The 27,724-nt window shown below is 45.3% G+C and overlaps 1 protein-coding gene across 1 annotated transcript in view; it reads left to right on the top strand.

Annotated features, from left to right (window-relative positions):
• The window catches only part of AASS (aminoadipate-semialdehyde synthase), a 417,355-nt gene that overhangs the window by 300,364 nt on the left and 89,267 nt on the right, over positions 1 to 27,724 (top strand). Inside the window, exons 14-15 of the mRNA XM_085654183.1 lie at positions 7,284 to 7,405; positions 26,837 to 26,966. Of these exons, the coding sequence (XP_085510309.1) occupies positions 7,284 to 7,405; positions 26,837 to 26,966 (252 nt within the window). The remainder of the gene's footprint in view (positions 1 to 7,283; positions 7,406 to 26,836; positions 26,967 to 27,724) is intronic.

Below are 27,724 nucleotides of genomic sequence, written 5' to 3'. Positions count from 1 at the left end.
ACTGGATCGGGACTGAGGGGTCAATATTGGGCCTCACTCTGGACGAATACGATGCTACTTTCGATCAAGCGTCTGTCTTTGTACATTCCCCTCCCATGGAGGTTGTGTGGGGTCTAGAAGGGGTACTCTTTCCTCCTCTAGGGGGTCTAGCTAGTTTCTTTTTATAGGGGCGACAGGCACACTGCAAGTTGGGGGGCTGTCCGGGCTCATGCAGGGGTGCAGGGTGGGGGGAGTTTTGTTGGAATGGGTGGGTTGGGGTGGGGTGTTGTTCGTTTCCACCACAAGGCAAACTTATCTTTGTGTTATCTCTACAGTGCTCTCTGGGGGACGAGTGATGACTTCTGTTTATGATGGGGGGTAGGGGACTGAGTTTGTTGTCCTGGAATGTTAATGGACTGGGGGACAGGATAAAACGAGGTGTGGTCCTGCAGTTCTTGAAGCAAACTTCGCCCGATATAGTTTTTCTGCAGGAGACGCACCTCATTGGCAACTCCTTTTGCGCTATGAATCGACGGGGCTACCGCCTTGTGGCCCATGCGGGCTTCACGTCCGGTTCAAGGGGTGTGGGCATTATGGTTAAAAACTCGCTCCCGTTGGAGATTGATGAGGTGCGCCATGACGATAGGGGACGTTACACGGTTTTGGTGGGCAGACTGGAGGGCAGAGTGATCGTTTTTGTGTCAGTATATGTCCCACCGGGGCTGCAGACGACCATCTTTGCGGACCTGGGGCACCTCCTCCATGGCCTTCCGGAGGGGATTCTAGTGGTGGGGGGGGATTTTAATGCTGTAGTTTCCGGAACTGTGGATCGTCACCCCCCTAGGGATCTCCCCCGGGCCCAAGAGTGGTTATCTGGCCTCTTGGATACCCTGGGGCTGGTGGATTGTTGGCGTCTAAAACATCCCACGCAGCTACAGTACACCTTCCATTCAGGGGCCCATGGTAGTCTCTCACGGCTAGATTATGTCCTGGTCCCAGCGGCTTATGTAGGGAGGGTGGGAGAAGTGCGCCATTTGGCACGGGGTATTTCGGACCACTCCCCGCTCTTGTGGCACTTTGATGTTTTGCCGAGGGGAGAGGGTAGAGTGGCCCCGATCAATCCCTGGTACCTGCGTGACCCCACCATTCGCGCAGAGCTGATTAAATCCCTTAAGCGCTATTTTGACGAGAATGTGGGGTCTGTGTCTTCGGCGGTCTCACTGTGGGAGGCGTTCAAGACAGTACTCCGAGGAGAAGCCCTGTCCCTTATTTCCCACTCCCGGAGGCGCGAGCGGGAGGAGGTGACCCGTGTTGAAGCTGAGATAACCGAGTTGGAGGGGGATCTAGAACGTGGGGTGACGGAGGATAAATTACATGTTCTCCAACTCAAGCAAGCGGCCTATAAGGCCCTCGTCACGGAGGCGGCCAGGGGCCTCAGTAGAGAGCAACAGGGGAGACTGTATGATGTGGGTGATAAGGCTGGTAAATTGATTGCGTGGCTGGATAAAAAAGAGAGAGCGAGTCGTGTTGTCCCGTTGATTGAGAAAATGAATGGTGTGTGTGTCACTGAACCGGAGGAAATTGTCTCCTGCTTCGCGGACTATTTCCGTGGGGTATATTCCCCCAGTGTCTTCCCGCTCTGAAGAGGATTCCCATGCCCTGCTCAGAGATATCGCGCTGCCTTCCCTTTCTGAGGAGGACAGAGTGTTGTTGGACGCCGCTCCAACCTCCGAAGAAATTGCCCTCGCCATACGCTCGGTCGCTTCCGGCAAGGCCATGGGTCCTAATGGTCTTCCCATCGAGTTGTATAAGCTGCGACCGGATACGCTGGCGCCGCATCTCCGTGCTATGTTCCTTGCGGCCCACTCGGTGGGTTCCCTCCCGCTAGACCAGCGTCTGGCTACCATCGTGGTTATCCACAAGGAGGGGAGGCCACGGGACCGGGTCACATCCTATCGACCCATTTCGTTATTGAATGCGGAGCCCAAAATTCTCGCCAAGGTTCTGGCCAATCGGCTAGTCGGCGTGGTGTGTGACTTGGTCCACCAGGACCAGTCCGGCTTTATTCCCCATCGTAACACAGCGCTTAACCTGCGGCGTTTGCATGGGGTGCTCGCACGTGTCCCGTTCATGCGGGAGCCGGCCATCTTGGCATCCTTGGACGCCACTATGGCGTTTGACACACTTGAATGGCCATATATTTGGGCGACGCTCGCGAAATTTGGGTTTGGCCCAGGGTTTATCAGCTGGGTTAAATTGTTGTACTCTGGCCCAATGGCGCAGGTGGTTGTGAACGGTAGAGTGTCGGCTCCGTTTTAGTTGGGCAGGGGCACGCGGCAGGGCTGCCCGTTATCGCCGCTTCTTTTTGCGCTTGCCTTGGAGCCCCTGGTGGAGTGGCTGCGGTGGGAACCTTCTATTCGTGGTCTCCGCTGGACCCCCGAGTATGAGGACCGCGTGTCTCTATATGCTGACGATATTCTCCTGTACCTGGCTTCCCCACGTAAATCACTGATAGTACTGGTTGATGTATTGCACTCATTTGGTCGTAACTCCGGCCTTGTCATCAACTGGGCTAAATCATGCGTGTATGTTCTCTCTGGGGAGGCTCCTATCCTTCCGCGGGGCTGTCCTATCCAGATCGCCCGCAGGGATTTAGGTACCTGGGTATCTTCATCACCCTAGACGCGGAGGCCCGGTATGATCGAAACCTGCTGCCCCCCCTCCAGCGCCTGAAGGAGGATGTCGTGCGTTGGCGGCGTTTGCCGCTCTCGCCGCTCGGACGGGCGGCATTGTTTAAGATGATGTCGCTGCCGCGTTTCCTGTACGCTCTGCAGAATACAATGGACCTCGTCCCGGCGCGCTACTTCCGCGAGGTGGAGAGCTTGCAACGCCGCCTGTTCTGGGACGGGAGACCGCGTATCGCCCTGGCGAAGCTGACGCTCCCGTGGTATGATGGGGGGATTGCCCTCCCGGATATTAAACGGTATTATTGGGCCTCCCAGCTGGCTGCGATTAATCACGGCCTATACGGGCCCGCCCTAAACCCGGCCTTTGAAATGGATAAGATGCTACTGCCGGGTGGTGACTATAATCGAGCGCTCTACTCCAGCTCGCTCGACGCACGTCTTACGGGCCCCACGCGTGTCATGGTACGAGTGTGGCACGCGGCTAATGTAGCGATGGGGTGGAAGGATCGTTTGACCCGGGCGTCACCACTGTACGCATCTGAGCAGTTGGGCTCCCTGTGGACCTCGAAGGGCTTCGAGAAGTGGGACATGATAGGCATTAGCAGGGTGGGGGATCTCTGGACGAGGGGGGGGATTCAAAACGTTCGGGATGCTGCAGATGGAATTCCAGTTGCAAGACAGGGAGTACTTTCGGTATATGCAGATCCGTCATGCACTATGCTCCGCCTTCCCGGACGTTGCCTCCATCCCGGAGTACTCCCCTCTGGAAGATAGAGTGCTGGATGGACATGTTCCGGAAAGCACGATCTCGTTAATCTATAAAAAACTGATCAATGACCGCGTGGGATTGCTGCTTGATCTTCGCGAGGCTTGGGTTGCCGATGGATTGGAGCTGGACGACGAGGACTGGGTCTCTGCGGTGGCCTCCCCGAAAGAGGTGGCCATACCGGCCCGCCTTCGCTTCGTCCAGCTCAAGATACTCCATAGGGTCTACATAACGGGGCCAAGGCTATTGCGTATGGGCTATGCTGTGGACGGGTTGTGTAAGCGTGGGTGTGGTTCTTTGGGGACCTTTCTTCATATTTTGTGGGAATGCCCAGAGGTGGAGCGATTCTGGCGTGGTGTGCATGAGGTCCTGCGGGTGGTTACGCGTGTGCCGCTGCTGCCCGAAGCGAGGAGATGCCTGTTGAACGTGTGGGAACCAACCGACTATTCGGCGCCACAGACGTGGTGGGTGACTCTGGGATATATGGTGGCCAAGCGCGATATTGCTCAACTGTGGGCTTCCCAGAGGCCCCCGACTGTTTCGGCCTGGAAGGAAAATATGGACTGGTGCATGTTTCGGGAAAAGGTGGTGTATGTAGCGAGAGGTAAGCCTGGGACATGGGTGAAAGTATGGGGCCCCTGGAACGCCTACCGTGGGGGAATCTGTGCCCCGCCGTTATTGCCCGATCCATCGCCTGCCCCGTCCCCTTAGCCGGTTTAGCTCTCCGGTACCGGGCACTGAGTCCACCCAGTCCCTGTTCTGACCTTCTCCCCCCCCTTGATACTCCTATGGTTTGGTAGGGTCCCCCTTCTAGGGGAGCACATGCTGCTGTTTTCGATCGTGGGTTGCCTTGTGGTTGGATTTTGTTTGTTGTTATTTATGTTTAAAAGAAACCGTCATGTGGGGTCCGTATGGTGTGGCCATCAACGCGGCTAACTCCTGTATGTTTCCCTTTGCCGCTGCCTGCGTTCTACTGTGTGTATCTTATGCTCCTCTTGTTTGCTAGCGGCCGGCCTGAAGGTTGTAGGCCCATCTTTGTATATTCTTTGAACTTTGTAATAAACGGTTTCAAAAAAAAAAATAAAAAAAGTATGCCAATCCTGAAGAAACCAAATACCATTTTATTTTAGACACTGAGCACGTGCACTTTAGCACTGGTCAGCAGTGGTAAAGTGCCCAGAGTCCGAACACCAGCAAAAACAAAGTTCAGCACACAGTCAAAAACAGGAGGTTAGAAGCAAAAAGGCAGGGGAAACAATGACAAAATATGCCAAGTCTAACAGACCCTCACCTCCATGATCCACTCCTGTTTGTGGTCATTTTGCCCTACCTGCATAGCCTTGGATAAATGTTGTCAATAGGTTTATGAAGGGTGCATGGGAATAGCCAACATACAACTTTACTACTGGGCTGCCCAAATGCTCGTTATAAATGAGAGGTTGAGTGGAGTCTGGGACGCTCTGGCACACCAAACAGGGCTCTCCTTCCATGGCTTACGTAATGTGATGGGAATGCTATATGGCTATCCAGTTCTTCAATGACTTCCAGAGGTTACATGGGCGATTTTTATGAATTGGCACTTGGCACTACGCTGCGTTGGTTAGGACAACAATTTGACTGAGCAGACTACATTATGGAAGTGGAAATTGCTAAATTTATTTATTTGTTTATATATAGCGCTAGAATTGACCCCCGAAGGGGTATCTCTGTGCTTAAAGCGGACTCTGGGGGTATGTAGCAGTTCTAGCATATATCAGCAAGCGCAAAACAGGGTGGTCTTAAGCAGCTTCCTGAATTGTAGGTGATCTAGACACTGTCTCAAAGACAAGGGGAGCTCGTTCCAATAACGGGGGCCGAGATGGGAAAGTGCTCTTCCTCCTACTCTTGCTTTTCTTACCCGAGGTACCACCAGGAGATCTTTAGCACTCGAGCGGAGGGATCTTGATGGTACATAGGGCAAGAATTTCTCAGAGAGGTAGGATAGGGCCAGGTTCAACAGTGCCTTATGAATGGTGCAGCAGATTTTAAATTTGACCCGTTGGCGGATAGGGAGCCAGTGCAGCTTCATGAGGAGAGGGCGGGAGGGGGTCCTGAAGGGGGCATTAAGGACCAACCGTGCCGCCGTGTTCTGAACTACCTGCAATCTGCTAAGTGAAGCATCATTAGCAGAAACCAGCAGGCCATTACAGTAGTCCAGGCGACTTAATACCAGCGCCTGGACTAAGGTTTTGCGGGTAGAATCAGGAAGCAGAGGGAAGACTCGACGGAGCATGCCTATTACATAAAAACATGAACCAGCTGTCTGAGCAACGTGCTCCTTCAGATTGAGGGCTAGATCTAGGCGGATACCTAGGTTGTTAACTGTAAGCTTGGGGGCGGGATGGGGACCTAGGTCGATCGGCCACCAATCTGGTGTTCATAGGAGGGGGGACCTCTCCGAAGAGAATTATCTCTGACTTTCCCACATTATACTGGAGGAAGCTGTTCTTCTTCTAGCGTGATATGGCTCTCATCCCATTAGAGAAGGTCAGCCGCACCGTCAATTTGTAAATTTGTTAAATGGGAAGAGTAACTGAGTATCGTCGGCATACGATATGGGGATAAACCCATATGTCCTCAGAAGATTGGCCAAGGGAGCAACATAGATGTTGAATAATGTAGGGCTCAAACATGAGCCCTGAGGAACTCCCTTGGTCAGTTCCATAGGGGCCGAACGATCAGGGCCTAGGTTGACAACCTGGGAGCGATCCGACAGAAAGCTCCTCATCCACAGTAAGGCTGATTTTCTTAGCCCAACCTCTTCCAATCTTTTGATCAAGATACTATGGGAAACTGTGTTGAACGCTGCGGATAGGTCCAACAGCACCAGAATCATAGAGGGGCCCTTATCTAGAGTCATCCTGATGTTACCTGTGACTGCTAGTAATGCTGATTCGGTGCTGTATTTGGGTCTAAAACCAGACTGGGAAGGATCTAAACATCCAGTCAGTTCGACATAGTTGGAAAGATGGGTGTTAACATGTTTTTCCATTAATTTGCTAAAAAAATGGAAGAAGTGTGATGGGACGGAGGTTAGAAAGGTCCATCCATTGAGTTTTAGTATTCTTACGGATTGTTCTAACCTGGGCAACTTTCCACTCCCGCGGTACATTTCCCTCTGTTAGGGAAAGGTTCATGAGAGATTGTACCGAGGGGGCCAAATGTTTTGCTAGAGATGGAATGACTTTAGCTGGAATGAGGTCAGATGGGTACCCAGACTTTATCTTGTGGATCAGTGATTCAACCTCTACCAAAGTAATAGCGAGGAACACTGACAAGTTAGAGGGATTTGCAAAATGGGTGGCATATGCGGGGGAACACTTCTGATCGTTTTGGGACCTGCAACCCTTTTCCATAGCATCTGTGGTGCGTGACTTGCGTTCCCTGTCTCATTAAAGGCAGCATATTTAAAGGAGTAGGTTGTATCCGTAGCATCGATGATACTGCTGTGTCAGTCCCCTAAAGCTTTTGTGGTCAGATGCCAATTCACACGTAATTGTTTCTACTCAAATGCTGTGTCTCTCTTCGGTGGAAGGTCTGAGATGGTCATACTTTTCAAATTGTCCAGCAATCTGTGCCTTGAATAACGCAGGTATAATCTGTGATTGTGGCATATGATTGCCAACCTTTGCAAAAGGTGTGCTGCTTGCTCAATTGGGAATATTTTTTTTAGATATAAAGGTCCAAAGTTTAAATCTTGCATGATTGCAGTTAAATTATAAACTTTACAGACTGGACTTGTAAATGTGTAAAGAAATTTGTGTAATCGACAGTTGCAAACTTGTAAGTATAATGCTGACTTCTGATTTTAGGGAGCACGCACAGCTGTTGGCCATGGGTGCAAAGAAGAAAATCCTGGTTCTCGGTTCTGGGTATGTCTCTGGTCCGGTCATCAGCTATCTTACAAGGGATCCGAATGTAGAGATCACCGCGGGTAAGCAGTCTTTCTTCAGTGTTTCCAGTGGCGGCCGCCACAAACAAAGTTGTGGGGTGGGTTGAGGTAATGTGGGAGGGGAGCGTGGGGCGGGCCAGGCCGGGTCACACGGGTGGCCTCGGCCCGCACCTCCCTAAAGCGCTGGCTCAGAGCCGGCAGATGTAAAATAAAACAATATTTTTCATATGCTAACTGTGAGCCAAACAGTGGGGGCGACGCTCCTCCGCCATTGCGGAGGAGCTGCCGCTGAGTGTTTCAAGACAGAAGATTCGTGTAGGTCTTGTGTTAGGAGACGGTGCACCGATGAAATGCTCCCTTGCACAGTTCAACATTATTACGTTATTTTGTATTTAATTCACTCGATGGAGAATGGAGAATGTTGAAAAAGTTATTTCAATAGGGGCAGTATTTATACTGTTCAGAATAGATTGTATTAGTTTCAGTATCATACAAATCACAAAAGTTAAATGAACACGGATTTACCAGACAATGTGGCGCACATTAAACCGAAGTTCAGGTCAAACTGGAGACAGACCTATTACAGAATCCGCAGCCTTATAAAAAAAATACTTTAAAAACCTATAAAATCATTCTTGTGATTTATTTTGGTACCGAATCACCTGGAAATCATTATTAGAGCAAAGTACTGTTGCCTATCATGACAGCTTGGTGTGATCTGAATCAGTCTACATTGGCCTTCATCACAGGTGAACTGCAGGCCGTAATTTTGAAGTAATCCACAGACTGCATCAGAATTACTTGCTCAGGGTCTGGTCTGATTTGCTGAATAGTCCAAACACATGGCCTTATTCTTAATGGTTGAAAATGGTGTTTGTCTCAAGACCATTCTCTGTATACAGTTATCTGTTCTGCAGTTTGAAAACTTTGCTGTAAGAAATCAATTTACAGCTCTAACATTATAGATAGGTAGATAGGTAGATAGATAGGTAGATAGATAGGTAGATAGATAGATAGATAGATAGATAGATAGATAGGTAGATAGATAGGTAGGTAGATAGGTAGGTAGGTAGGTAGGTAGATAGGTAGGTAGATAGGTAGGTAGATAGGTAGGTAGATAGATAGATGTGTGCCAGCTAAAAGGGCAACAGCCTCTACTACTACAAACCAGCCCCCTAGGTAGTAGGTCCATACAGGTAAAAGGTGCAACCAAGATCATCAGTACTACACCTATACATGAAGGAAGAATAACAGGTGAATCAAAAAAGAAATATGCGTGTTGCAACAGAAGTTTATTCTGGGCCTAAATACTATTTTTCAAAACTTAAACTTGTCACTCTAATCATATCCTGAATTTACCCACAGAGGCATTGGTCATCTGATGGACCTTGTTGGTCTTTGTAAATGGTGAGAAGTAAAGTGTCAAACTGTTGGCCACCCAACGAGGACCAATTAATTGGTAGCCAACTCATACGTTAGTGATGAAATTCAAATCCATCACCCTCAGGACCATGCTATAAATACGAAGGATGGAAACAGTGAGACCAAACTTTCTGAAAAGTTCTGTCTAGCGAGAAGCTCTGCAGTAGTTACTCGGAACAGAAGTAGTATATCTTGATGCTTCGAAAATAGTCTGACTGTCTCTATAATGCATTAAAAACCAAACCCTTGTAAGAACATTGAGACACCCTTAATAAAAGACTAGGACATTTTTTTTGTTATTTGGCTATTGATATGATATGATGTGATAATGATAGGATATGCTTTATTCGATACAAAAATATATCATAAAAGCAGAGTCAGTCCTTATACAATTCATAAAAACAACTTGACATGAAACTAACAGTGACAATTCATTGCAAATTGAAAATTAAAAAGTAAAATTCATTTTATGAAGAGGTAAAAAATAGGGAAAAGCCCATAAAATTTGAGTAGGATAAAAAGTAGTACACAGCAGTAAGGTACAAAACAATTCATACAAGCCTAATCCATATTTTTTGATTCCAAAAACTTTGAGCGTTACACCCATGCACATCCCAGGTATTTGGGTAACCCACAGATCACAGTAAGGGAGGTAGTATCTGTCCTAAGGACATGTAGAACAGACAGATAGTTTCTTGAGCCCAGCAATATACAAACAGGTTTTAACCACTTACTACTTATGTGTCTATACTGGGCAGGCAAACATAAAATGGGCAATGGACTCAGTACGAGCTCCACATCCTGGACATGGAGCTACTACTGTTACTACTGCAGATCGGTCGCTCCCCCTCCAGCTCACTATTAGGTCATTGATGGGGAGAGTTCCAATTCTCAATTTCATATACAAGGACCTATCTCTAGGGGTTTGGATAAATTCGAGATATGCTTCCAGCTTCCGAACAGGCTTGTGTTCCAGGAACTGCTCAGTGAGGGTTTCCCTGTCCGCACTGGTCTCTTGTACCACCTCCCCCCAATTCCAGTAAGCTTTTTTTATATCCTGTTTGGAAGGCGGTGTCTGGCTAACCCATGCCTCCCCCAGACCTATATCAAATAGGAGACACCTAAGGTTTGAAATCCATTTGACCCTCTGGCCTGTATCCGCTTGGATGATATCGGTAAAAGCTGCGGCATAGTAGGACAGTTCTGGGGTCGATCTAATATGGGCCCAAAAAAGTAAAGGGCGGAGGCGTACAATATCCTTGATTGAATGTCTGCCCAGATCTAAATACAGGGGCTTCAGTGGGGTAGAGATTGGAAGGGAAACCAGACCTCTAAGAAATTTGTTCTCCGATCTCACTAGGTCAATGATGTTCTCAAAACCCCATAGTTCGGCCCCATACAGGGCTGAGGGGAGTGCTTTACCTTCATAAATCGCAAGGGCCGGGGATATTGGTTTACTTACAGAGAGTTGTTGTTCTCTTAAGATCGCCCCGGATACCCGCTTGTGGTTTAGGAGCATTTTTGCCAGGTGGGAACTCCACTTCATTTCACTGGTGACCCGAATGCCCAAATAATCAAAAGACTCAACTAAGTCTAGTGGTTTTCCTTGAAGGGTGATGTTATTTCTAAACCGCTTCGAGGGGGATATGGTCAACAATTTAGTTTTGACGGTATTGATGATTAGGCCTCGAGCGGAGCAGAACAGGCTAAATCTATCCAACAGCTTTTGGAGACCACTTGGGCTTTTTGATAATAGGAGGGTATCGTCGGCGCATAGGAGGGTCGGGGTTTTTTCACCCACCAGGACTGGTGCGTCGTACGGAAACTCCCTCAAATGGTCTACCACCCCATTCACAAAGAGGGAGAACAAGGTCGGCGCTAATACACAGCCCTGGCGTACCCCCCTACTCACCTCGATCCTCTCCGTTAGTTGTCCCAGAGTCCCCCACCTAATTCTGGCGTAGTTGCCCTCATGGAGGCATCTAATAAAATCCAGGACCATGGGGGGGGGGGGGGTACCCAACTCACGCAACACCTGCCAAAGCCTGTGGCGCGGGACCAGGTCAAAAGCGGTCTTCAGATTGATGAAGGCCAGGTACAAACTGCCTTTCCCTATGACCACGGTTTTCCAATGGATCTTAAAGAATCTAAAGACCTGATCCATCGTACCCAGTCGCCCCCTAAAACCAGCCTGGAAATGCGACAGGATATCCCCTTCCTCCATCCACAGCCTCAATCTCATAAGGAGCACCCTACCAACCACCTTTTGTATCACATTGATTAAACTAATCGGCCTGTAGTTGGCAGGGTCCTCCCTATCCCCCCTTTTGTAAATCACAAACACCTTCACCCCCTTCCAGGATTCAGGGACTGCATGGCCTCTAGCTATAAGATTCATCAGCCGTAAAATAAACTGTGCCCAAGACTTTCGGTCATACAAAAGGAGATCACCAGGTATGCCATCCTGACCCGCTGCTTTGCCGGGGGCTATGTTTCTTATTGCCTGGGCTACCTCCTGTAGGTCAAAAAGTTCTACCGATAATGAATCTCCCAATGTATAGGGGTGATGCTCGTCTCCTATATATGAAACATCTGCCTTACCAGAGTATAGGTCATAAAAATGATCATACCATTGTTGCCCCGTAATATGGTTGGGTATCGGCTCAGATCCTTTACGAGTCCCCTTATTAATTAACTCCCAAAATAACGTGGAGTCTTTCTGTCGTGAGGCTAACTTAAGCTCCTGCCAGTGGGTCTCTTCCCACTCGCGCTTTGCTGCCACTTGAGATCTGGCATAATCCTTCCTAGCCATTCTGATTAATCCCACGTCTTTCCCTCTGAGGGCTATGGATAGCGCCTGCCTCTTTTCCCTGCATGTGACCGAATACCAAGGGTTCTTAGGTATTGTTCGGTTTCCCTTCCCTGTTTTACTGCCCTTGATGGTAAAAAACTGTCCCAACCTTGTAATTAGATTTTGGTAAAAATCAGGAAAATAGGAATCATGGGTTAACTCTAAATTGTCACCTATCGAGTCAAGCTCCTCAATCTTTTGATTTAGCAATTCGGTTATACTGAATAGTTTATCGTCCTGATTTGAAACCTTGTGCCATTTAAGCCGTCGGTTACAATTGGAGGGCTCAAACTCTTTCGTTAACAATCTGAGGGGCTCCTCCACTTTAGAGTCAATGGGTCCCCATTTATTTTTGATTTGCATACAGAGGGGATTATGATCACTATCCAAGGTGTCTTTTACTACCATGTCTATAAGATCGCCCCATAAGTGGACGTCGATCAGGATGTAATCTATACGTGATGGTGAACTGATTCTGTTAAAAGTGTTGGCCCCATGCTGATCAGAGGGTGTTCGACCATTTACTGCTCTCAGATCATATTCAAGCGTTAAGGCATTCAATTGAATAGCCCTTTGGGACCACTTCTTAATAGGAGCTATGTTAAGAATTGGAATATCCCATTTGTTATCTTCCTCATTCATGCCCAGCAAGTCCTCACTGCTCAATGGTTCGAAAGTGCAGTTAAAATCTTCCGCTACGATGATGTTAGCAAGAGGGTGAAGATGTGATAGCTCTTGCTCTAAAGCAGCAAGGGTTGAGGATACTTGGGCCCCGGGAGACCCTCGAGCATAAATATTGAAAAGCTCCATATTTGTGTTTATGGTTGAACCTTTGATCGATAAATGTAATATGTCTGCTAAATCATGATTAACCTTGACAATTGACCAATTCAAAGAGATATTAATCCATATAAGGAGGCCCCCTGATGGACGACCTTTCCCTGACTAGGAAGCTGGAACAAAATATGTAGTGTACCCTGATTTGTATAGAGGAACCATGCTCCAAGTCTCCTGGAACATGCAGACATCGTACTTCTCAATAAGCTCACTGCACTCAGGAAGAGCCAGTTTTGTCTGGAGCCCTGCTATGTTCCAAGAGAGAACATGGATCACCCTTGAGGTGTGCCTGTTAGTCCCCCTCTCTTTAACCTCAACTACCCCACCCAACGGCTCAACAGTTCGAATAACCATCTCCGTTCTATTCACATCTAGGCTTTTTGAATGGGAACCCAAAGCGCACCAACTATCATCTGACCCAATACTGGACTTTGTTTGCTGAATACCCTTTTCTAAATGGTGAGAAGTAAAGTGTCAAACTGTTGGCCACCCAACGAGGACCAATTAATTTGTAGCCAACTCATACGTTAGTGATGAAATTCAAATCCACCACCCTCAGGACCATGCTATAAATACGAAGGATGGAAACAGTGAGACCAAACTTTCTGAAAAGTTCTGTCTAGCGAGAAGCTCTGCAGTTGTTACTCGGAACAGAAGTAGTATATCCTGATGCTTCGAAAATAGTCTGACTGTCTCTATAAAGCATTAAAAACCAAATCCTTGTAAGAACATTGAGACACCCTTAATAAATGACTAGGACATTTTTTTTGTTATTTGGCTATTGTATTAAAGATCCAAAACCAATGCAATTAAGTAACATTTTAGACAGTTCTGTCATGAGTCTCACACAAGTATTATAAATCTGTTGCTGAATAAAATAATCCAATAGAGGATGGTTTAGGTTGTAAAGGGGAAAGTCCATGGGTAAGGCAAAGGGAAATATGTCTCAGTTCAAGAGGGCCCCTCTGCTTCCCGGTCTAGAGTCAGAGGAATGTGACCCACTAGAGGATGGGTCGGTGGATAGCCTAACCGATGGCGAAGAAGAGTTTGATCGTGCCACGCGAGGCACTGCCAGTCTGCCAGGTACGCCCTCACCTCAGCTGACCACACCTTCTCCGATCCTGGCATATGGTGCGATGGGCCAAGCAGCATCTGCTCCTCCTGATACTGGGTGATCCTCTCCCGCAGCCTCTGCCAGGAGTGGCCGAGGACAATACCACTTGACCTCCAACCCAGAGCCGTTCCAGCGTGATGCTGAATTTCTGACTGATTCAGTTGACATCGGTCCGGGGCCCTGTGAACCGCCCAAGTAACCCGTCTGGGTCTTCTATTTCTGATGTCATTATTGTTGCACAGTTTCTACTGATTTGTTACAGTTTTCAAGTCCATGGTAAAGGAGGAATGCAGTGTTACGAAGTTCCAGGCAATACCATGTATGTTGGCCAGGAGACCGCGGGAGTTAGGGTGAAATCCCAAGGGCGCGAGTATAGTAGTTTAGTCAGACGCGTGCATGAGACTGAATAAAAAGCCTGTGGAAAATAGGTGTGGCCAGGTTGGAGGCCATGACTGTATATGCACTGTGCGTGTCTCGACACATTGCAGCTGCTGCACCATTACAAGGACATCACTTGCTTTTTCGCTGCCATTGCCATATTATCCCAAACCACAAGGGACAAACTGGCTGCTCATCTTAAAGTGGGTGCGAGAGAACCCGTGTAAGGTGCATTGCATTTCGGTTGTGATTAAAATAATGTTGTGTAACATTGCCTGCTTCTCTTAACAAGCATACCATTTATCTCACATGGTTGAAAATGCGTCGATCCGGCTGTCTTAAGGATACCCTTCACTATGCCCACTTATTCATGTTCTGCAGTAGTGCACACTGTCTCAATGTTTTTCTCTTCTACATCCTCTTTCGTTCTTTCTCCTTGTAATCGACTCTTTTCTCTCACTCCCTCATTGTCTTTTACCTCTCCTTTTCGCCCGCTCTCGCTCCCTCTCCTTTTCGGGTACCCTCCTCTTGTTTCACTCACTCCTGATCTTCTGGCTCTCCATTACTGCTGCATCCAGGAATGCCAGTTCGCCTGTGCTGGGTTGCTGTTTGGAATTACTTCAACCGCGACTAGATCTCCACTCGACCTTGCAGTGGACCAATTGGATTGTTTTCCCATGTTCACGTAGGAGGCTAGGGGTCAGCCTTTTTTGTTCAAGGTAAATTATTGAATGGTGCTTCCTTGAAGACACCTGTGGATTGATTCCTTTTTAGGGTTGAAACGTCAACACCATCATGGGGTTTCCTTATGGACATTGCATTATAAATGGATTTATCTATTATTGATTTAATATGTACATGATGTGGATACCATATATTACCAGGATGGTATGTACTATCTATGTAAATTCATGTTTTGGCTTTCGAATTGATCACCTTTGCACCATATGTTGTTTTCATGGATTATCATGCGTGGTTGTGTAAATGTGGTATTACACATCACATTGAAGGAATATTTTGGGCCCTTGTGCACTTCATTTCATTGATTTTACATACCATCATATCATTGTGGAATTTGTATTATGAGTATGGTAAATTTTGGTCTGAAGTGTTACCCACTGGACCATTTTGTTTTGTTCAGTGAATTGACCCATACTCTGGTCTGGGTTTAAGGGTCCGTCTTTGTTTATTGTTTTTTTTTGTAATTTTGAGCAACCACAGGGTCGATTTTACCTCAAGCTGATAATGTGTATAACGAATGTCAAGATACTTCCTTTTTCAAGTCTTTGGTGGAAAATGTATGCACAGGGATATGTATTTCTTGCTTCTAAACAAAAACATGCTACTGCACGAACACAATCCATGGAAGGTTTTGAGAAGAAAATAGTCGCCCCTCACGTTGAACTCTATGCAGTGCAGACATCAGTATGTTTTCCATGTGTTATAGCGGAGCTGTCATGCTTTCTCTTGTATCTCACACCAAGTAAAATCTTAATTTCTCAAAGTGTGAGATTGTGCAAGGCTGCATTCCGTTGGCATTTGTTGGTTGTATTCTCTTGAACTTATTTTTATTTTCATAGTGATGTGCTTGATATTTAACCTGTGCTTGCTTTTCTCTATGAATTGCTGTGTGCTCTCTCGTTTGGTGACTTCTAGCTAACTCCCTTCGTTGGCTTGGGGCCAGGTATTTGTCCTTTCATTAGTGCTTTTGGATTCTTATTTATGGAGCATGTATATTGATTCTAGAAAGCGCTTTTGCAACACACTCATTATTGTAGTATTTGGCTGTACACTATGTTCAGTATGTTGGAACTGCCTCAACATCATCGCGCACCACAAGCTACTTCTCAAACCTGTTGCATTTTTAATATTGTATGCTGATGGCCCTGTAGAGTTATGTTTGTTGTTCATTCTCTCACGACTTCTCTCTCTCCATCTTGCTACCTATTTTTCAAGAGAGCAGCCAAGCTTCCTCCAATGTATTTTGTTCTCACTTTTCATCGATTGTAATCTTTTTTTTTTTTTTTTTTTTTGATAGGCAACTTTTTTATTGGTTTTACCAACAGTGTCACAAAAGAAAACAAAATTCCCAAATTAAACAAACCTACCCGTTCTCCCCCCCCCCCCACCCCAACGCTCCACCCATCACATTTCTAGGCTGAACTCCCACAGTGGAAGACAAGCCCATAGTAATCCCAGCATTTACCCTAGATTTTAGAGATTTTCTGTGGTCTACATAAATTGGTAAACTACAACTGCAATTCATGCGTGTCCGGCCATTTCCAGGATTGTGACATGTCTCTTTTGGCTATTGATTGTAATCTTTTGTTTAATGTTGTAATGCCGTACGTGCCTTGTGGTCATCCAGCCTCTGTTTTGGTTGTTTGTGCTACGTGTTCGGTGTTTCTGGCATTTTGTTTTATATACCCTTAATAGTGGCTGTTCTGCTTAGCGGATTTAAAAAAAATCCAATACATTTTGTTCTCAACATTATTCTTTTTTCATACCAAATGTAAGCTTTTCTATTCCATTAAAACCCATTTTCCAAATGTTTATGTGCTGACCCACATAGGAGCTGCTCTGCCCACCTTCCATCATGTTTTCTGTTCAACACCCTCCACTTTTATGCTGCTATAAAGAATCTCTTCTAGCAATGCGAAGTCTAGATAAAGATTGAACATTACTGAAGACCATCTTCCTCAGTGGTTTTGGTGTCCGTTTGTCTTTGGATGCACTGACATTTCTATTCCTGTTTGTTTTTATTGTACAAATGTTTTGCTGCCACCTAGAGAATACTGTTGTGAATGTGATGTAAGTTGAGAACTTGACAACTTTGTTTCATTTGAATGCATTTATCCACTGTGAGGATTGCGGTGTATTATATGGTATGGTTGTGCGACCTTACTGGATATTAAACACCTGACACCTTATTGGGTGTAGTCAGGCTCGTTGTAAAACCTCTAGCTCAAACCTCGGTAGCTGTGGCTTCCTGCAGCAAGGCTTAAACAAAGGAACTCGTGTAAAACATTTAGAAGCACCAAACATTAAAAAAAGAAAGTTACACAACACAAAAGAAATCTGACACTAATTTATAAAAATAAATAATAGATTATATTTTTATGAACTTTTAGACCCCAAGGTAAGCAAAATCCACCAGATGTTTCTGTGGATACAGATTTTTAAGTAAATTGAATGTCTCCGCTTTCCTGTCCAAAACGCAAACATGCATTGGTAATGGTAAAGTTTGTAAACTTTTTAAAAGCTTGGAAGAGTTGTGCTCGACTACTCCAGGCCGGACCAATTCCAACTGGGAAAAGTTCAGGAAGGACATTGAGGAGTGTTTGGACAGTTACCTGGTTATCAAAGCAGTCTCAATACCAGTTCCACACTTTACATCAATGTTGCCATATGCTTCAGTGGAGTGGTGCTGATGCTGAGGATTTTAAAAGATGCTCTGGGTGTTGTGCAGTCAGTGTGTGCCTTTCTGGGGATATTCCTTGGTCCACAGATAAGGTGGGGTGACTTTGGCCAAAGGGGTTGGAGTCCCTCGAAGTCCTCTTTGAGTCAGTAGAAGCCCAGCAGCAACTGGGCTACCCATTACTGGTCACAGCATGTCCAGCGGTATCTTTTGGTGAGGGATAGTGTTCATCTTTGGTGACCAATCTAGACTCTGGCAAATCTCCCGAGTCCAGAAGACACAAGTGCAATTTTTGAGTCTGCAGTACAGGTCTTCTTGGCTACATATCGGTGGTCAGCAGTGATTGTGACCCTGGTGCGGGATCAGTGGTCAGCCTACTAACCCCTGGAGTCACAGTTTCAATCTTGGGTTCAGGATCAACTTTTCCTCAATCCAGACATCACAGGCACAAGGAGCAGCAGGTATAGTCCAGTGGTTGGTGCAGCCTGTCTTGCCAGGTCCAGGGGTCGGCAGGACAGTCCTTTTTCAGTCCGCTCGCCTGTTGAGATGTGATCTGAGGTTCAGGGTGGCCGGGGTGCCGTATTTATGCCCCGAAAATACCCTGGGGTAATCATGCAATCATTAGCCCAGGGACTCACAGGATCCCTCCCCCCATGACGACTTCCGGCTATGTGTGGCACATAGCAAATCCCAGAGAGCACTATTCTGCCCACTCTCAAGATGTCTGAAGCATTCCTCGGATGTTGGAAGCTTGGTAGCCTACCCTAGAGGTGAGGCTATTTGTGGGCTACACAAGATTTGGAAACTGGTTTCCATTCTTAGTCCCACCACTAGCCCTTCTACCTGAACGAAAGGGGCATCCCTACACAAGTGTGATTGCCATTTGCCCACAATCGGCGGCTTTCACTTTGAAGGTTACCTTTTGGGCCAACAACCTCTTTGGCCTTATGCAAGTAGGAGGGAGCACTTTCCTCGGTGGCAGGCCTCTATTGTTTTCTAGCCTGGGCATCATTCACACTACTCCCTAGGAGAGCAGAAGGCTGTTTGGGGGCCAGCACCTGCATAGGGCCACAGGACAAACTGGACAACAGAGTGGCAATTTTCTAAAAGTTTCCTTTCCTTTAAAGTGACATTAAGTTGAATTCAGGTGTATTGCCATGATTAATTTAATCCCTTGAAGTACCCATTGTAGTAGCCCCATTCAGAAGTTAGCAGCTATTACTGAGATGTCAGCCTGTAAGTCTGTAGTAGCCAACGTTGCTACTAGCTTTTCCACAGTAAAAATAACAATTTGGAAGTTTTACTGTTAGGACATATTAAAGTATATGTCCCACTTATTAATAGATGGCTCCCTGCCTTAGGACTCGAAAAACCTACTTACGGGAGACTTAGATATATTGTTAAGTGAATTGGGGTCTTTGCCATTGGTTTAAATGGCAAAGTCGAACTAGCAGTTTTAAAACTGCTCTTCCAGGCTGCAGTGGCAGGCTGGGACCATTTTGTACTTTGTCACACGAGGATGGCACAATCAGTGCTGCAGCCCTGGGTGGACACTCTGGCTTACACACCTTGGGCACCCATGGTACCATATGCTAGGGACTTACGGGTAAGTCAGCTCATGTCAATTTGGGGTAGCCGATTCAACATACATTTTGTAGGGGGTTAGAATACTGGCACTGAAGTTTTCTAAGCAGGTCGCAGTGTATCAGTCCAAATGGGGGCAAAACAGTGGGAGGGGAAGCTGCAAAAACCCTGTTTCCTATTGATATGTTTTTGGCACTCAAGAGGACTATTGATAATGTGTCCTTCCATTGATTCTAGAGAGATGAATAGCTCAAAATTAGAAAAACAAAAGTGCCCAGAACTACTTCTGTTGGGATAAATTAGCTGAGAAAGCTGTTCAAATTTTAAAGAACTGCTCTTGTTTATCGTGCAGACCCTGCCAAGTAGTTAATTGTGTATACCATTGTTTTAGGTAGCATGGTAGGTGCTTTTCATTATTTGTACTTGAAAATTATTAAGCACTTCTTCTGGTGGTCAGTTGAACATACAGATGTTAAGTCTTAGAACGGGTATGGTCCAGTATATGCTCAAGTTGAGTTATCCCATTTACCAAGTGGTCGGTCAAAGAAAGAGCCTGGTTGAAAGGATGAGGCCACTCTGTCGCTGAGCTCTCAAGATTGTCTGCTTTCGCTCGGGCCCGTGTAGTTGAAACAACAAATTGTCGACCTCCAGATGCAGGCCCTCAATTCTATCATTTGGGGTATTGGCGCTGACCTCTGAATGGACTCCCCGCCTGATCCACTCATCTAACACTTTTCGGTCTGCTGCCATGATGTGATTCATTCACCCTGTTTCATTTCTCAGAGCCACTTAGCTGGGCTGCATCCCAATGAAGAGCTACAGTAAGCAGCCCCCTCCTTCCCATTACTACTATTCAAGAGGCATTGATACCAGTGTTATTCAGGTAGCAGAAAACCCATTCAATCAACACTGAAGTAGCATAGGCAGCACAATAGCGCAAAGAGCTCTGCAGGAGATGAGAGGTATTTGGGGCTGCAACCCAGCCAACTTGTATTAGTGTGCCGATATCATGCGAGGTCTTTCTGTGAATGAGCCTAGGTTACTGGAGAAAAAGTAGAGTAATTCCCAGAAAATGAAATCAACTGTGGGCTAAAATTCTCTGACGCTGGAAGCGCCTGCATATGTATGTTGCCACCTGCTAGCAGTAAATTGAACTGCATTGTCATCTTTGACAACCTGCTCCCTGGTTCACACAGATTATTCTGCAGCTAAAGTGCACTTGTACAGTCTGTGCCTCTCATCTTAGACTGAAAACAAGCTGCAGATGTGGCGCATAGTGATGAATAATAGTATTGGGGATGAGCTATAATCTTGGAGAGACTCTCCATGTCAGATTCCTAAACTTTCCAATAGATGCCCCTCTCACAGACAGACTTTCACCTTCTCCGGCATAGTCCACAGTCAGTGTTGATAATTACACCATTTGCAGTCGGATTGTCACCACCGGGCATAAACCCCATATTGTCCCACTCCTTTGAGATTCTAAGCTCAATACCATTGAGAATTTTCAGGTCTCTTTTACCCCCCACACCCATATTAATCTTGAACCTCTGTTCACTATTCTGCCTTGATACTACCCTCAGTGGCAGTGCTAGCTAGGTCACATATATTAAATGTCTCAGCGGATACTAGTCATTTCGTGTTTTTTTACCAGGCTACTAACCAGGAGTTACTCTTCTCTGCTGTCTGCCTCCAAGCTAAAGATTGCCTGTAGTCACTCTAGATTCCATTGCAAAGGAGATTTCACTCATCAGTTGCAAAGTGGGCAAGTTGGAGCTAAAGACCTCAGAGATGTCCTCGCACATAAAGTTTATATGCTTGGACCTCATATCGTTCTATTCCGCACCAGACTGTTCTGAACGACGACTCCAAGCAATGGAGGTGAAGTTGGACAAAACCATTGACTGAGATCAAAAGCTATCTCATCTTGAATGAAAATTTACATCAAACAGACATCACAACAAAAAGAGTCCACTGGGTCTTCTATATTAAGAGACAGTGTGCTGCCTCAAAACACTATAACGCCAGTATATGCCATTCGATAATACAAGCATTGACTACCACCACGGATCAGGATACTGCACCATTCCAGCCCAGGTGAAGTTGTTTCAATAACTTTTCCTTTGTCTTCCTCTTTCCCCCCACAGAAATATAGAATAGCAGGACTACATGAGGAAAGGTTAGGGTCTAAAAGAGGGCTGATATCAGTAATGCAGAAGGCCCCAGTCCTGGGTGGCTGTAAGTTAGGTGGCAGAAACATGTTGCCCTTAAACTAGGATTTACATTACGCAAGTTCCTTAACGACAGTGATTTTACCTATGTGTTTGGGAAGTCAAAGAATGAACATAATACATGCCATTTTTAACCTGAATAGGTCTCAACTACCTTTCCTGTAGGGAGGTACATCACTGTTTGGCAAAAAAGAATTATTCAACCCACTTGAATTTGATGTGGAAACTCGGTGAGGAGGGACCTGATGATCAAACATGCCTACTTGGTGCGTGAGAGTTGATGTCCTTTTTAGGGAAATTCTTCTCTAGGTAGTGTCTAGTTTAATTTCACAGTGCACCATTTCACACACTGTCTCTTAATGAAGAGAACCCAGTGGACTCTTTTTTGTGCTGAGTTGTCTGTTTCATATATATATTCTGTGTTGGTAGGATGTACCGTTGCCATTGCCACTTTTGTTCATAACCTTTCACTCCTCCCCTGTTTTGGGTAATTTATAAAGAAAGTCATGGATCTGGAAGACTGTTCCAGCAGGGACAATGTCAGGTTATGTGGTATTCCAGGGAAGGTAGAAATGGAGACTGATGGGGTTTTTGGCCACTTTCATCCTGCACCACCTCATCACCACCTATGCAGAGCATCTGATGTTTCTTATTGAACACAAGATACAGCCAGGGAAGGCCAACTCAAAGAAATTACCACAACTGAAAAAGTGTTTTCTGCACCATCCACTCACCGGGATGATGCTTCAGGTAGCCAGAAAAATCACATTTAAACTACGCGGAATGTCTGTATTCTTGACTGCAAATTTCTCTCATGAGATGAACTTGAAGTGGAAGAAATTCCTTGAACGTGAGCTACACTTGCAGCAGTGGGATATAAAGCATGGCCTCTCAGAACTGCTTCTGTGATCATTACAGTGCAAGGTAGGATTACAGACTATTGTTAACTGGACTCTCTGGAGGACATCTTGGACTCGCTCGCATATACCACCATAGACGTCTCATTCAACCCTCAGCAGCTGCCCAGAATATCTGGCACTCGGCCATCATACTCCCATGAAATCCGAGATTTTCCAAAGCTCCTGTCTTCCAGGGTGATGTTGCTTAGACTAGAAGGCTCTGCACTTCATTGGGAAATCCTTGATTAACTACAGGGATAAATCTAGGTCGCCATTGAAGGATTAGGCCATAACCGCTGCTGGCCAATAGCACAAATGTTAAAATCAGACCTGCCTAGAACAGGACTGTCTAGGTCCTGTATCTGTGATCCTGAATCACTTGGCGAAAAAACCAAAATGCTTGCAAGTTTTACTTGGAACTGGCCAGCAGAGGTCCAGCTCTCCTTATAGATGTTATATCCTATTCTCGTAGTAGTAGAACACCTCTGGGGATTTTGTTTCTTGAAGATTCCTGAGGCAAATTACAATTTTTGTTTTGTTCTGTTCCATGTTCTTTTGCGGGGGCAATTTTGGTTTGTTTTGGAGTGTCATATCTATGTACATATTATCTCACCTCTTCAGGGGTTCCCTTATATGCAATTATTAGCAGTGCACTTAGAATATTTGGCTTGGTGCCTGGGAAAGCCACAGGCCGAAGGATTGCTAGGGGGACTTTTCTCATTTAAGGCCCCCCTTTATATTGCATCTACTTTGTGGTCCGCTCTAGGCACAACAGAACTTATCTGCACAACCACTTTGCTTAACACATTCAAGCTTTAGTACTCTCCCTCTTAACCCTTTTGATACTGTTCTGTTCCCTCAACTTGCATTGGTGCCGCTCTTACTACACACTTACTTCATTGCTCGAATAAACTTTTCTCTACAGTGGCCAGCCCATTTTCTAAACACCTTTACTCTACATGGCAATGCATTATAAACCACACAAACTAGTCATTATTAAAAGTATTAAACTATTTGTGCTCCAAGTATTCATACATAGCCGTTATCCAAGAAACACACATTGCTGAGTTACAGTCAGCAAAACAGAAGTCGGATTGGGTGGAGACTGTTGTCAGTAGCAACCGTGTATGGCCTACCTCAGGATGAATGATGGCTCCACCAATTACTCTAAGTAGTGTATATGGCCCTCCACATTAGGCATTCTTTCCCCAATTCGATGTAACAAACTTGGAGAGACCCTGATAGAAGGAAACCATTTGCCAAGTTAACAACACGTGACACTGCATGAGTAGTGGGGAGCGTCTATGACAAAAAATTGCACATCTTTAATTCTTACCCCCGCTACTATTCGAATTTGGTCAAAGCTGTGTGGCAATGGGGGGACAATTAGAATTTAGCGATAGATCCTCTCCTGGATAAGTCGGGCCTTATTGATCATTGTAATAAAATGTGATCCTATGTCTTATCACAGCTTCCTATATATACATAGACTATTGCACTCCATATTATTCATATTCATACAGGCACAAGAGTTTCACAGTGTTTGTCTGCCACAGCATCGAGATTTCTACCTGACCTTGTTTCCCCTACGAATATGGTGGTATCTTTTTTTTTTAGAAGGATTGTCTGAGCTTCATGTCATGATGAGCTTGTAGGCTCTGAGAATGATAGGACTTCAGCTGCTGATTGCCATTGTTTAGTTGCTCAGATTTTCAGCTGGATTTCTCTCCCCGACCTCTAAATTGTAATCTCATTTTATGGGCTTTGTGTTATTGATCAATTTATCATTCAGTAGCAGTCAAGTGTGGACTTCCTTCATCAGGGCTCGTCAATTCTGTATTCAGTTTGTTTCAAGCTAAGCTTTGTGTCTTTGCTACTTATTCTCAACATGCGCCTAGCACAGTTCCGACTGTCTTGCTGCATGAAACTTTTGTATCAGAAAAAATATGCTCTTCTATTTCTCTTGAGGATGTGTGCAATTTGTGGTGCTGTAGAGAAGTTGCTTTCCTACTGATACTTGAAATCCATTTTTTATTCTTCCTTCTATTTGATTGTTATTTTTATACTTTTCGGTGGAAAGCCAGACTAATTGGAGGAGGTAGTATATTACAGACCATTCAAGGTGCAATCCTGTTCCAGAAAGAACTATGTACTTTAGTCCCTCACCTCACCACTAGAGCTTTAAACCACAACTTTTCTGCACAAAATTCTCTTTATTAAAGTTCAGAGCATTCGTTTGACTATACAGAGTACAGTTGTGCTCAATGGCACCAAATATTATACTTTTACTTTCCTTTGGGTCTTTGGATAGATTTTTATCAGAGGTGCTGGTGTCCATAGATTCAATGGTGGCCTTCTTTTGGAATCACAGGATGATTGTTGCTAGCATTTGTTGGTTCTCTAACCTAGGAGGTATTGTTTGCTCACTGTTCCTTCATAAAATCCAGCATACACTTATATTGGATTCTGACAAAACTATAATCGTTGCAGCTCAGCCAGCCTCTTCTGGTCAGGTGTTTCCTGTTCCACTGCTACATAATGAGTCTGAGAGCAGTGAGAGAACTGTCTCTCATTGTGCCGCCTCTCTTCTGGCCAGTTCTGTGCTTAAGCTGGGGTGGCCTTTGCCAGTACATTTTCGTGCACAATACAAGTTTAAGGTACACCTCTACCGCTCCAGTATAAATGTTTCAGTTCTGCAAGTTCTAATTGTGTTGACCCTAGTTCTGTAATATCCACTGCTGAGTGCTTCAGTCTTTCAATGTTTGCTTCAGTTACCTAAGATGGAAAAAAAACAGCTAGTGTACGAAGCTGGCTCTGTATATACTTTTCCAAAATGAGATATAGTGTGCACAGAGTTCAGTGGAATCCCAAAGGTAGGCAGAGGTAAACGTATATAGACCTTACTCTCTGTTTGTGGTTGTGTGGCCGAGCAGTAAGGCTTTATCAGAGGGTATTGTAAGCATTTGTTGTACACACTCAGGCAAGAAATGATGTCACACACTCCAAGACTGAACTCAGACCTATTTGTATCAAAAATATTATTTAGTTATTTTATTTCTAAAACCAAGCCAAGCATGGTGCAGGTAAGTGAAGTAATACTTTTCAAAATCTTAAGCAGTGATTTACAGTTGAATGCAGGTTCAAATGCAATTGTTTGATTTACAGGTAAGTCAACAGTTTGAAACTACTTTTTAGTTACTGTACATGTTACTTTTTAAGTTACTTTTTAAGTTACTTTTGCTAATCAGTGTGATATGCCTAGATATCCCACTGAGACATTTCCCAGACAAAAGGTAAGTAATTCACTTGTAGCACATTTGCAGTTTTTCAATGTTTTATACAAACCAACTCCACACTTAAAAGAATTTTCAAGGAAAAGCAGTCAATGCAATCCTATGGAAGGAAATGAAGTTAACGGTTTGCAGGTAAGTACTTATTTGTGGGAGTTGGTATTCTGAAATGTTTTCAGCCAAAAGAAGAGCGTCCATCTTGGTTTATGCCTGGTCCCAGGCCCATGTTTTGTGTTCCTAGTTCTGGTTCTGACACCGGCAATGAGGATCTTAATGGGGTGGTGCAATACTCTCCAACAATCCCAAGACGCATAGAGCCTCTCTGACTAAGGACATGCTGTTTTTTGTACCATGAAAGACTCACTTTGAACCATTTCAGTATAAAAACATCAGCTTGCCTAAATTGAAAGATCCATGGCTCTTGTTCATAAAGTCCCAACATCATAAATGAAATGCTGAAGGTCTCAGGGGAGCCATCATCTGCTGAATTTGCTGTTTGCTGTGATCTGCCCCTTATCGTAGTTGCCTTCTTTCTTTTTGTTACTGTTTCTCGCGCAGAACGGGCATCCACCTCAAACGACCATGTCCAGTCTTGAGAGTGCCCCCTGTGTCGCATGCGCGACTATCTCTGCTGCTTTATGCCACTGCTTGATGCCCTGGCACCGCTCTCACTGTTAGTACAGTATGTTGTAACCAGAGAGCTCTGCTCTAAATTTCAGCTCTAGGCCTGTGTGTGCCCCGAGTGCCAGGGACTATGCTACAAATTTTACCTTAAAGCAGGGATAAGAGCAGCAAGCGTGGAAGATACTGCTACTCTATTGACCTGCAGGCCTAGCCCCCCCCCCCCCACCCTGTAGACCCAGTTTAGAAAATCTCATGCCTAAAAATAATCTATGGTAATCTACAAACTATACTAATTACAACCATAGCATCAAAGGAGCTGCCCAATATTATCCATGCATAAAAACAAATTTCATGTGGTGGATATTGTGAGAGACTGTAAAAAAAAACCTCTTTGCGAACACAGTTGTTCAGTGCTTGGGAAAGCTAAACTACAATCATGGAAAAGAAAACATTGATTGTTTTTAGCGGAAATAAATGCTATTATCTTGTCCTTTTTTATCAAAGGTAACCAGTTGAAGATATAAACAAATCCCTGAGAGGTGGTGTCAGATATTTACACTGCTTATTGTTTGTTGTGGAGCACAGAGAAGCACAACATAAAAGTGACTCTGTGAACTCCTTATGTGTTTGCACATTGTCTTGATGCCATGAGCTAATATAGTGGAACAATCAGGAGTCCTTGTTTCGGGTCAAGATGGCTATAGATATGTTATAGTTATTGAAGGCTTCGACGAGCAGGCATATGCCAATGGTGAAAATTATGATACATTTTTAAATTCAGAATATATTAGAAAGACAATGTCTTGTTATTTCTTTTAACATCAGTGTCCGTGATGAAGGATCAGGTTGAGCAGCTGGCAAAGAAATACCACAACACTATTCCTATTGCAATGGATGTTATTAAACTGGAGGATAAGCTGTCTTCACTGGTGAAGAAACATGACCTTGTTATCAGGTAAGAAGCAACATTGAACTCTTCAAGATTAATTTTTTGTTGTAAGACCGGGGGTCCCATCCAGGGGGAGAACCGATATGCATTCCTCGTTGGAAAGTAGGGCAGGACCCCGGTGATGCTCTGCAGCTTGTATGCCCTCAACATGGTACAGAAACATTTCCTGACATCCCTGGCTCCTATACTCTCTGGAGGAGAGCATATGCCTCGGATGCTGGGAGGGGACTGCAGCTGCAAAGTGGATGTAACCCTGGAATGGTCTACATCACGGTAAACAAACTCTCCCATTGTTAAGCTGGCACAACATTTTTTAAATGATGTTGCACATGAAAATGTGGTATAACTATACTGCATTATTAGTCACACTTCTGGACTATTAACCTCTTCCGTGCTTATGACGAACCCAGCTCGTCATGAGTCACAGTGGATCTGTCGCGGTCCGCCCACGTGCGATTGATTCCCCGCCTGTGCGGGTGAATTATTCAGTGGGCGGAGTCGTGATGAGCCCAGCTCGTCATGAGCACAGCTCCACTGTGACTCATGACGAGTTGGGCTCATCACGAACACCGCCCCCCCCCCCGCACCGTGGGGGAATTATCCCTGCAGCGAAGGGGTTCAAATTTCTGATTCGCACAAATAATTTGTTGCCAACTTTTGCACATCAGAAAGAGCTTCGACAAGGGTCTGGACGGGCTACTTTATATCAAAATCATTTGCGGTCCTCAGGCGAATGTGCCAGGGCTGTACTTTGTCACCAATGC

The sequence above is a fragment of the Triturus cristatus genome, chromosome 4_1, assembly GCF_964204655.1.
Source record: "Triturus cristatus chromosome 4_1, aTriCri1.1, whole genome shotgun sequence".
NCBI classification, from domain to species: Eukaryota; Metazoa; Chordata; class Amphibia; order Caudata; family Salamandridae; genus Triturus; species Triturus cristatus.
The sequence above is the reverse complement of the archived record's forward strand: the minus strand, read 5'-3'. Positions and strand labels throughout refer to the sequence as shown.